Genomic DNA, 12,743 nt, shown 5'->3' on the forward strand with positions numbered 1-12,743 from the left:
CTGATTTCTTTTGCCAGTAGTTTTCAGCTAGGCAAGCCTGTTTCCAGTTTCCTCCAACCTCACTTCCAGATACCATTTATGTTTTCTACCTGCAGAATCCCTCTTTTCTTTCTGGGGAATTATGCCATCACATCTGACGTATCCAGGGATGAGAGGTAAAGTGAAATTGCCTATTTTCCTTTCTCTAAAGAACAGATTTCAGCTTGGAAATGTGGTGCAGACAGTGGCTAAATTCACATGTTCATAGGTGTCTCAAAACACAGCAAGACACAACTTTTAGAGTCAATGCATGTGTTAGTTTCCTGAGGACGCTGTAACAAAGCACCATAAACGGGGTGGCTTAAACAACACACATTTGCTGTCTCACAGTGCTGGAGGCTAGAAGCCCAAAATCAGGGTGTGGGCAGGACTGGCTTCTTCTGAAGGCTGTGAGGGAGAATCTGTTTCGCACCTCTCTCCTAGCTTCTTGGATCCTTAGGTTTTCTCCCTTTGTTTTCACACCACCTTCCCTTCGTGCATGTCTGCCTTTCCCCTTTGTATAAGGACACTAGTCATATTGGGTTGGGTCACTCTAATGACCTCATCTTAGCTTGTCTAGGTCTGCAAAGACCCTGTTTCCAAATAAGATCATATTCTGAGGTGCTGCGCATTAGGACTTCAGCATAATCTTTCTTGTGTGGGATGCAGTTCAGCCCATCACGGTGCCTGACAGAAAAGAAAATGCACCTATCTCATCTGCCTCCCAATCAGAATTCCATCTCAAGTGTTTGCCACGAATCACAAAGGTAGAAACTTTCGAAATATGACACGATATTTACTGTCATGTGGTCTGTTCAGGGAAATTTCTTGGTTAAAGCAGTTCAAATACGGTTCCACTAGTTACCATAATTCACAGCTGAACTATTTGTGTAAATATATACACAATTATAGAAAGAAGAGTTTTATACAAAAATCCATCCCATAAATTTGGGGAATTATTTTGAAGTCACCAAGTGAGGCAGTTGAAGTTGAATGCATTTCCTTACCTTTGTTATAAAGTCACTTTCCTGATCAGAAGAAGTGATAAACTCTTGTAAATGTTGACATCTGCTTCTCCTTTGCCATGTTGTGTACTTGGCCAGCTCCCACGTCGGCGGAGCTGTCCGCCCTGCGGTCTTGCGAGTAGCGGGTGATGACCGGGCTGTCGTTAGCAGGAATGCAGAGGGTGACCATTAATGTTCAACTTCTGATTCTTAAAGTTAGGATTTTTTTTTCTCTTTTGGCTTAGACTTTCGAAAGGCAGGCTCTTGGAGAGAGATGAGGCTTCTACAAGTTGATTTAGTTCCCATAACATTTCAAGGGCCAAGCTCGGGGGACTGAATCCAAGTGTTTCTTCTGCATTATAGAGGATGCCTCTACCCACAGGAAGGCTGAGCCGTGGCCTCACGTCCTCAGCGCCCTCTGCTCAGGAGAAGCATCCACTGTAGGGAGAGCCCATCGAGAACGTGGAAGTTCTACTTCCTCTGCCTCGGGGAATTGTAGGTGAAATAAGAAAATTGGGGGCAGGATGGAGGAAGCAGGGTGATGAGCTGTGGTCAGGAGACATGTCTCATGACGGCAGTCTCTCTGCAGAGCAGGAGAGCATGTTAAGCAGGTTTTAAAGCTAAGATCAGACAAAGTGATGGGCTTCACTTTTCATTTGGAACCCCAAGGAGAAAATGCCTCCAAGAGTGTCCTCCTCCATCCACTACCTGGAGAGACTACCTTGGAATGAAACTGACATTAGTGCCATGAAATGTTTAGTGACAGATTAAGTCTGATCTCAGCTACCTGGAGTCTCCCTCCGCTCCCAAGTGGCATGGAAAGTGTCTAGAAAATTCCATGTACTCTTGGCTGGCAGTCTTCCTGGAGAGGCTGACATGGGTCGGGGCCATATGACCCTGCAGCTGAGGGAAAAAGGCAGAGAGACCATACATCCTAACTCAGAAAAGACCTAGCTTATGCCCGTGACCCTGACTTAATTCTTAGAAGCTCCTCCTTGCACCCTCAGAAGCATCCTGGACAAGAAAGCATCTGCTCTCCTTGGGAAGGGGCTCTAAACCAGGCCAGGGACTGGAGAGGAGTCCCGGCCACACCATGGAGAACCTGCACTCCGAGAGGAGCATGGAGTGGGCAGGTCAGCAGAGGAGTCCACCGGCCCCTGGCTGGGAAAGAACTGGGCCAAGCTCACTGGCTCTGAGGCTCCCGGCGGGCCTCCCGGGGTCCAGAGGGACAAGGGACACAGCTGTGGGCCCAAAGACAGGATGGGGACCATCACGCATGGATCCAAGGCCCCTTCCTTTCCTGCCTCTGCGAGGTCCTGGGCTGAGGACCACCATGGAGGAGGTTGGTCTGAACGAGGGGGCAGCTGAAGACTGGACGCTTCCCCACCTGCGATGGCAGGGCCTATGGAGACCTCTGCAAATAAGTGAGCCAGACCAACTTCATAGGGTTGAACTCAATTTAAGTTGTTTTCCCCTCACTCTCAGTCAGGAGGGGGCCTGTGAGAATCAGAGCAGTTGTAAGAAATAGGAAGCTGCCTCTTGCCATCCATCACCTGCCCAGAGACTGAGCTCTGCTGCTCAGTCACAGAGCGCAAAGCACAGACGGAGCCTTGGCGGAGAAAAAGACCCCTGCAGGTGTAAGTCACTTCACGGCTCTGAAGGTGTTAGTATTGGAGGAAAGGGCATTATATATTTAGTTAGTAGTTTTTATTTATTTCGAAGACATAATCTTACACCTCTCACTTTGCCTATTTTGTTCTCTAAAATAATACAACACAATGCCAGTGTTCTTGGAATTGAAGAATAAATATCCAAATATAAACGCCTTCTTGGGATTAAAATTCTCTTCCAATGCTCAGTAATTCTGAATGGTAAAAAAAGGGACTTTTTCCAAGGAAGAATGATAATACTGTATCACATTTTAATGATGTTTAAAGATATTATAATATTGATAAACCTATAAACAATTGCTTTGTCTTTTAAAATGACAATGTGGAGAACTAGAATTGAATGAAATTTCATGAGTATTATAAATATAGGCTACAAGTAGTGTGTAGCTTGAGGGAAATATTTGCATGATTAATTTTTTCAGAATTATGTTATTACCAAAAGAAAAAAAAAAGTGGGCAGAGGGCCTGAATAGAGATTTTTCCAAAGAAAACATATAAATGACCAACAGGTACATGAAAACGTGTCCAGCATCACTAATCATCAGGGGAATATAGATCAAACCCACAATGAGCTATCACCTCACACCTGTTAGAATGTCTGTTGTCAAAAAGACAGGAGATAACAAGTGTCGGTGAGGATGTGGGGAAAAGGAAACGCTTGTGCACTGTTGGTGGGAATGTAAATTGGTGCAGCCACTATGGAAAACAGTAAGACGGATCCTCAAAAAATTAAAAATAGAGCTACCGTGTGACCCAGCAATTCCGCTCCTGGGTATATATCTGAAGGAAAGGAAATCACTGTGTCAAAAAGATACCTGCACCCCTATGTTCATCGTAGCATTATTTACAATAGCCAAAACTTGCAAACAACCTAATTGTCCATCAGTGGCAGAATGAGTAAAGAAAGTGTTGTAAGTATATACAAAGGAGTATTATTCAACCATAAAAAGAAGGACATCCTACCATTTGCAACAACATGGATGGACCTTGAGGGAATTATGCTAAGTGAAATAAGTCAGAGAAAGAGAAATACTGTATAATCTCACTTACAAGTGGAATTAAAAAAAAAAAAACTCGAACCCATAGGTGCACAGAACAGACTAGTGGTTGCCACAGGCAGGAAGAAGGTGCAGGTAGATGAAATGGGTGAAGGTGGTCAAAAGGTACAGACTTGTAGTTACAAGATAAATAAGTTCTGGGATGTAATGTAAAGCATGGTGACTAACGTTAACAGTGCCATTTTGTATGTCTGGAAGTTGCTAAGAGAGTTATCTGAGATACATTCAGGAGGAATGAACATTGGAAGAAAATTGAGCCTCTGACAGAATGGGAAAGGGAAGTGGATATTGGGAAGCAGCTGAATGTTTCTGCTACAATAAGGATTATTTATTTCTGTAAAATGTCTGGGCCTAATGCCTTTTCTTTCTTTTTCTTCCTTCCTTCCTTCCTTTTTTTTTTCCCTCTTTTTCTTTCAGGTGATAATGAACAAGACTCAGAAAACCATTTCAATTCCTCTTAGACTTACTGATTTATTTAGGACAGAAATACTACAATTTCTGTCCAATTCAAAAGTGTCCAGTTCATCTAACTCTTCAAATTTAACTTTTCTAATGCAATCATAGCATTGCCTTATCATTAAAAAAAACCTCAACTGTACCTATAATTGTGTCTGTTTCACTCTTAAACTTGTTCACTGGTTCCTTGTCTAATATTTTGTTTTGTTCAAACCATTCAAAGATTTGTCTCTGAAACACCTAAGAACTGGATTTTGGTCTTGTTAACTCTCAGGGTTTATAAAAAAGTCTATTTGCGTAAATTCTTATTTTTGTTTCTTTATCTTTACATGGTTTTATTTTTGTGATATGTTTTTAGCTTCTAGAGCTAAATTTGTAATTCATTTTATTTTCAACTTTTGTTCTCCATTAAATGAATTTCGGACCATCAGTTCCCCCATACAGAAGTTCTTAATTTTGTCATGGTGTAGGTTGTTAATTTTTAACTTTATGCTTAAGCTATTTGTATCTGTTTAGAATACCTTTGCCTTATCCAGGATCATAAAAATGTTCTTGTATGTTTTTGTCTCATAATCTTATTGTTTTACCTTTTATATTAAGGGGTATAATCCACCTAGAATCGATATTTGTGTATGTTATAAAGTAGAATCAGTTTTTTTCCCATATGACTATCCAGTTGACTCAAAACCATTAAGTGAAAAGACAACTCTTTCCCTATTTGTCTTAAATCCCAAATTATATATGTGTGAGTCTATTTCTGGACTCTGTTCTGTTTCATTGACCTATTTGTCTATTTGTGCCAATACCATTGTGACTTAGTTACTGTAACATTAAAACAAGTCTTGATATCTGGTAGTGTAAGTTCTTTTCCTTCATTCAGTTAAAGTGCATTGTAATTTCCATAGTAATATTATATTCTTTGACTCTTTGAATATTTAGATGTGTAGCATCCAAGTATGTGGGAATTCTCCAGTAATCTCATCATTTTATAGCTTAATTCTACTGTAGTCAAAGAATATTATTATTTCAATGTTAAATTCATTGAAACTTAATTTTTGGCTCAGAATATAGCAAATTTTAGAAGAATATGATACGTAGTCTTCTGTTGTTGGACACAATGTTCTATGTATTTATTAATGATTTTATTAAAAATTATAACCTTCCTGATTTTTGTCTACTTATTCTATTAGTTACCATGGGAGACATGGTAAAACTACCACTATGTGCATTTGTCTATACTTTTTCTATTCTTGTCAATTTTTGAATTCTGTATTTTGAGGCTAGGTGGTCAGATACACTTAGAATCATTACCTCTTCTAGTGACTTGACCTCTTTATCATTGTGAAATGATTTTCTTTCAGCACTTTGAAGATATCTCTCCATTGTCTTCTGGCTTCCATTTGTTCTGTTGAGAAGTCAGCTGTCAGTCTTGTTTTTGTTCCTTAGAAGGTAATGTGTCTTTTTTCTTTGCTTTCAAGTGCTTTCTCTTTGTTTTTGGTTTTCATCAGTTTGACGATGATGTAATCAGTGGGTTTTTCCTGCTTGAGGTCCATGGTGCTTTATGAATCTGTGGCTTGATATCCATCATCAGTTTTTGAAGATTCTCACGTATTACCTCTTCAGATGTGGTTTCTATTGTACTCTCTTTGTTCTCTTTTTCTGAGGCTCTATCCCACATGTCTTATTTCCACTTTCTTTTTATCCATCAGTTTACTAATTCTCTGTTCAGGTGTGTATAATCCAGGAGTCAGCCGATTACAACCAGCAAGCCAACCACCTGTCTTTGTAAGTGGAGTTTACAACAACCCCCTTTTGTTTGTATATTGCCTGTGGCTGTTTTTGCACTACACCAGCAGAACTGAATAATTGCAACTGAGAGAATATGGCCTGAAAGCTAACTTTTACTATCTGTTTTCTGAAGACAGTATTTGCTGAATCCTAGTCTAATCTATTAAGTCTACTCATTGAGATATTTATTTAAATTTCTGTGCTTTTTATTTCTACAGTCACATTTTATTTTTGTTGTATTCTCCATCTTGTCATTTAATTTCTTGAACATTTTAGTCATAGTATCTGAGTCTAGGTCCTCTAAAAAGCAGAGCCTGAGGCAAAAGCCATGTGCTAACACTGATGTTTTATGATCATGGGATCAGAATGAGGTGTTGCTAGGCCCCTCAAGCAGGGAAACAATACATGAAGCCAAAGCCAGAGTTATAGGAAGTGGTAGTGCTCTACTTAAGTTTAATTTTCTATCAGTTTATGCCCATACCTGGATTTCCTGTAATTCTGTTAATAATCTCAATTTTCCCACTTTTTTGGTTGTTGTTAAATTTTATATTTTTTGTATACCTAGGGTTATTTTTAAGTTTTGTTGAACATAGTTGATGAAAGATTAGACATATAATTTGAGACTGGATAAATTATTGCTTTTGGAAGACAGGTTAGCAGCCAGTCATCTTCATCCAACAAGGAACTAAAATAATTTGAACCTGGGCTTCATTCCCTTTGAAAACTGGACAATTTCCAGATAACTCTGATTCCTAGGATACAGCTTTCTGGGGTCCCAACTGACAGCCTGGGCTGTTTACCAACACTCCTCACCTTGGCAGGCCTGGAGCTCCAGGATTTGCTCCCCTGGCCCCATGAGTCTGATGACAGGCCTGCTCAGCTTCTCAGCCGCTCAGTCACCACTTGCAAAATGGAAAATGTCTTGAGCAGAAACACGGTGCCAAAGGTGGTGCCAAATGTTGTGCTCACCTTTCTGGGCTTCCTTTGTGTCTGGGATCTTGGCCCTGCAAATCCTCACTACTATGGTAGCTTTCTGATGCCTTCAAATACATTTGAAAAATACTTGACACAGCATTTTTACTTACTCACACTGGGAGGGCTCATCAGAAACAAGCTATTCTTCCATGGCGAGAAGCAAAACTCCTTACAAGTGTTTTCTGCCTCTGTGACCTCTGTGCTGTCCTCACCCGTCACTGTGACCCTCCCTCCCTCCACACACAGCTCATGTCTGGAATTTTTTTTTTTACCATTTTACAATTTTTAAACTGTTTTATAAGTAAATACATCAAACTATTACTTTTCACTCAACTCTAGTTTAGATTTACTGATAAGCTTTCCTGATTTATTTCATCATGATTGCTTCTTGCGTGTGACTACTTTCTTTAGTTCTTGTTCAGTAGTGTTTTTTTTTTTCCTAGTGAGGGCCTCTAAGTGGTAATGTTTCACTCCTTTTGTGTCTGAAAATATCTTTATTTCACTGATTACTGATTGATAATTTGATCATAGATTGTTTGTAAATTGACAATTGATTAGTGATGAATACTTTGGTTAGTGAATTCTAGATTAAAAAATGATTGCCCCTCATCCTTTTGCAGGTATGATTTTATTTTCTGGCATCCACCATTGCCTAAGAGAAGTCTTATGCCAATCTGATTCTCACTCCTTTGTAGGGAATCATTTTTTTTCTATCTGGTAACTTTTAGGATTTCTCTTTATCCTTTGTTGCTGAGTTTTTTACAACGTCTGCTCAGAACTTGATGAGCATTATCAGAGTGAGTAGTCCTGTCTTTCTTAGGTCTAGCAAGTTCCCAGCAGTTATGTAATGAGATATCTCCTCTTCATTATTTTCTCTGTTCTCTCTCTTGAGTTCCACGTGAGGCTGACATTTCTGGATCTGTTCCCCCACCAGCTGAACTTTTGTTTTTCCCTCTCCTTTTCTCCTTGTGTTATGTTCTGGGACTTTTCCTCAGCTCACTCATTTGTTCAACCACTAGGGAAGAAAAGAACAAAGAGGGAGAAGACTTGCTCCCGGAGTAAAATAACCCCCAAAGCAAACTTACCTCTGTCTGTAGCCGCTTGCTCGCTCTCAGCAGCCCCTTCTCTCTTTGAATTAGTGCTGACATGCTTGTCTGCAGACACCATGTAGTTGTGTACCTTTGAGTTTCTTTGGCTGTACTTTCAGATGGATTTTTCAAAAGGGTCTTCTTAAAGATGCTTTAAAGATGTTGTTACTAAAAACATAAGACTCGCAATTATGTGCCATGTTGTAAGCAAACCCAGATTAAGTCTCAGTCCCTGCTCTTGTGGAGATTAAAATCAAATGTATCAGGAAGGAAAAAAAGTTAAACAAATAAACAAAAAGTCCACCTGCATTTTTGTGAACTCATTCAGAGACATGGAATTATCTGGAAAAATGACTCCAGGGAGATGGGTTGAAGATCTTCTGAGATCCCATTCTTGACAAATCGAGTTGAAATGCTATCACATCTTAAAATTCTGGGAATCTTCACATGCCGGAATTTGTTGTGATAGATATGTGGTTGTCTACACAGGTGGCTTACATTCGTCTCATTTTGAAAAGTGTGGAAAGCACTAGCTCCTTGTACACAAATGTGCTATCACCGTTCTCTCTGTCCAGACCAGGTCCACTGCGGCCAAGGACAGCGTGGTCCAGTTCTTCTTTTACCAGCCGATCAGTCATCAATGGAGACAGACTGACTTCTTCCCCTGCACTGCGACGTGTGGAGGAGGTGAGGCACAGACTTTGTTCATGAATATTTAGAGCTCAGAGTTGGAGATGACACATTGGCCTTTTTGAAGCTGACTTTAAAATTATGTAGTAATTAGAGATGTGTAATCTCACAGCATCGTGCTCAGTGGCCTGGAATGCTGCGGTGTTAATATATGTGCATTTGCCTTGTTCTTGAAGACAGGTGAAAACTGGATTTGGAAACCACCCTTTGCTTTTAGCAAAGAGCTGGGAAGATGTTTGCATGTGTTCTTTTCTTCGTTGTCCTTAAAGCATGTCCTTTAAATTTTCTGTGGAAAACCCGAGGAACAGAGAGTCCAAGTGAGTTGCTCAGTCTGCTCAAGTTAATGGCGGTGTTGGTTCTAACACTTAGATTTCCACCCTCTGTCTCCTCAGGTGCCAGAGTATAAACTTAGCAAAAAGAGAAAGTCTGCCCACTATTTGATAAGGGGAGGGTCCTGCTTACTGTTTGCTTAGTTCAAGGTGTTCACAGACAGTTGAGGAAGGTCCTGGGGCTCAGATGTAACCCGGGGCTCCCCACACATGCAGCACATCTTTGCAGGCTCAGATGGAGGATGATTGTTTATTTAACTGACCCTGTGGAGCAGATGAAGTGACCAGAGCCACTGTCAAGACAATTCTCTTTCCCTGAACTGAACTTTTAAATTGAAGAGTAAATGGTTCAAAATTAGTGCCAACCCAGGAGTTACTTTCTCAAACTGCTAGAGGGACTTAATGTTGATGCTGCCACTAAAACTCCCAGATAACAGTACGTGGCATGTACCACGTCTCAAGCCATGTGCTAGAGTACTCACCATCACATTTATTTTTCCAAGAAAGGTCTGTTCTCGTGACTTCCACGAGTGAGCAAACTGAAACTTAGAAAGGGTAAAGAATATAATCAAGGTTGCTCAGCTAGGAAACAGCACAGCTCGGATCCGGCTCTAGGTCTGTCCGATGCCAGAGCCATGCTCTAAGTGATCTTCCCCTTGGGTCTCCCCTGAACCGTCTACCGCACCTGGGACCAGGTCGGCGTCGGCAGGCTCACGGATGGTTCTGTTTGAAGAGCCAGAATAAATCCTCCTCCTTCAGGCCAGTCCAGCTCAGCCCAGCCCCAAAGCATTTCCTCCCTCCAGAAGATCAACTTAGGCAGAGAGAGCAGCCGAGCTGGGCTCTGGCCTCTGTCCTTTACACTGCGATTCTGTCAAGGAGGAATCCTCAGGCAATGTCAGCTTCCGTGAAGACGCAGGGCAGACCTCTCTCTTCTGGGATTCACACTCCCTGGGAAACCAGGAGGCAGGCACTTTTGTGGGGAGCTGTGGGCATCCCAGACCCCAGAAGGAGCTTGTGTCCCAGGGAATGGAAGGGAAACAGTTTGAGGGTTAAACAGGGCTCTGAAAAGAAAGGAAAAAGCAAATCTTCCTCATTTCCCAGTTAGTTCTCCCAGGCCAGGCCTGGGCAGTAGATCACTTGGTGGTGACCCTACAGCAGCGCTCCTCAAGGTGGGGTCCCTGGACCAGCAGCCCCAGAGTCTCCTGGGAACTTGTGAGAGGTTCAGATCTTTGACCACACCCCAGGCCTACTGGATCAGAACTCTGGGGGTGGGGCTCAGCGGTCTGTTTCCAAGGGCCCTCCAGGAGGCTGGTGCACCCTCAGGTTTAAGACCCACTGCTCTCTAGGGCAACGTCTGACTGTCAGCTATAATCATGCTAACTGTACTTTTATGCCTTATCTGTGTTACCCCTGCGCTATTATTTACTTAAGCTGTTTTCTTCAAATGGACCTTTAAAAAAAAAACTTCAATAACCATGTTTACCAAGTAACTTAATATTACTACCTTACGTGGGAAACTGTTATCTCTTGTCATAAATAAAACAGAATCACAAAAATCAATGAGAATGAAACAATGGGGCAGACAATCTTTGGATCCCTGCCAGCTCTAACATGCTCTCAGTTTTGAACCTTGAGATTATCGTACTACGTGAAGTGAGTCAAAGTCAAATACCATATGATATCACTTAGACGTGGAATCTAAAAAAAAGGACACAAATAAACTTATTTACAAAGTAGAAACAGACTCACAGAAATAGAAAACAAACTGTGGTTACCAAAGGTGAAAGGTGGGGAGGGGGATAAATTAGGAGTTTGGGATTAGCAGATACAAACTACTATGTATAAAATAGATAAACAACAAGGTCCTACTGTGTAGCACAGGGAACTATATTCAATATCTTGTAATAACCTATAATGAAAAAGAATATGGAAAAAAATATGTGCATGTACACCTGAGTCACTATGCTGTACACTGGAAACTAATGCAACATTGTAAATCGACTATGCTTTAATAATAATTTTTAAAAAAGGGGCAGCATGGCATAGTGGGACAAGTATTAGAGTTGGAATTTGAAGATCTGGATTCACTTCTTGTTTTTGCTGCTCATTAACTCTGAGACATCTCTGAGCCTCGTTCTTCTCATCTATAAAATAGAATGATTCCCATTGTAACCTTGTTGGGGGTTAAAGTGAGATGGCGTATCTTAAGGAGCGCAATGTAATGCCTGGCACTTAGCGGGCACTCAGGAAATCTCCGTAATGTCGGAATTGACACCTGAGTTTTGTCAAAGGTGCCTCTGTGTAATCTACAGGTCATCGGCCATCTCCCGCTTCTGGCGTTCTCTGGTCGTGAGTTATATGGTCACAGGAGAAAGCTCTCAGAGTGAGTGGGACGTACCCAGAGATCCCTCCATGAATATTTTTTATCCAGAACCAGAATCCCACCAGCTTAAAGCGAGTTGGATCATGGCTTCGGGAAGGACAGGAGTCTCTCAGGGACCCCAAATAAAAGCAAAAGGATCGGGGGGCTTTTTTATTCTTACGCATCAAAAAAACAAACATCTCTCTTTTTTTAATTTATTCCCTAGCTCTCACACACAGTTAGAGAGATGTTCCCATTTGGACACACAAGTTAAAAGAGAAGCTTTCCACTCTGGGAGGGACGTTTCTCGTTTCTGATGGGACTCAGCTTAGTTCAGTTGGTTAAATTCTTGGGAGGAGAATAGACGTTTCTCGTATCTGGGTGCCCAAAGGAAGACACAGTCAGTCCTGCTGGAACGTTAAATGGAAACACCTGACTGTGAGACTGTCCACCAAAGACAGCGTTGGCTGTAAGATCAGAAGGGAAACTTCACACTGCTTTTGGGGCCCCTCAATAGCCTGCCATTTTCTGCACACTGGCAGAACTTCACTACGTTTGTTCACCACGTAGGAAGGCCGTCTGCCTTATTTCTTTCACTTTTGGTTATCTCTGGACTGCCACAAAATTAAGAGGAAAGTTAATTGTCTCTCCCTAAATTATAAACGACTGTAGGCTTCTCATCTCGTTCTTCTAGAGATATGTTTCCATTTAGAGCGAAGATTTTTCTTTGACTCAGGGAGCTGTGATCTCATTCTGTTATTGTTTTGAGGAAAATAAAAACACACACGTAAAACCCACAAGGAAAGCATTACCAAAATTTAATTATATTAGAAATCAAATCTATATGATTTGTGTAAATGCTATTTCAGAGTTTTGGGGTGGGGGGTAATTACTAAAATTAACTCCCTGGTCTCCAAGGTGCTTGGATGGACTTTCCCAGTCTTGTCTGCAAGCATCTGTGTAGGACACTTGAGATCAGTTTGGGGGAAGTGCCACTGCCACCTGATATTGTAGACTTTCTGGCAGATGTTGGCACCCAAGTAATATTTTATTGACTCCATTTGGATTTTCATTCCTGTGGTTTGGACCTTGCTTTTTATAAGGCATAACCCGTCGTCCTTCCACTCAGCCATGACTTGTAGAAAGCTGTCTAGTAGTTTATAAAATCAGATTCTTCTCGGCAATCAGGCCTCTAAGTGTATTTTTAGAACTTTAGACCAGTTGGCAGAGGCTGAGAACTTAACTTAGGGCTTTTTTTTTTTTCCTGAAGAGCTCATTCTGGTTTTAAAAATTTACCTTTTTTTA

General features: G+C 41.3%; 1 protein-coding gene across 1 annotated transcript in view; it reads left to right on the top strand.

Moving 5' to 3' along the window:
* The window catches only part of ADAMTSL3 (ADAMTS like 3), a 259,617-nt gene that overhangs the window by 142,516 nt on the left and 104,358 nt on the right, over positions 1-12,743 (top strand). Inside the window, exon 10 of the mRNA XM_072950888.1 lies at positions 8,633-8,744. Within this exon, the coding sequence (XP_072806989.1) occupies positions 8,633-8,744 (112 nt within the window). The remainder of the gene's footprint in view (positions 1-8,632; positions 8,745-12,743) is intronic.

Source organism: Vicugna pacos, chromosome 27 (assembly GCF_048564905.1).
Source record: "Vicugna pacos chromosome 27, VicPac4, whole genome shotgun sequence".
NCBI lineage: Eukaryota > Metazoa > Chordata > Mammalia > Artiodactyla > Camelidae > Vicugna > Vicugna pacos.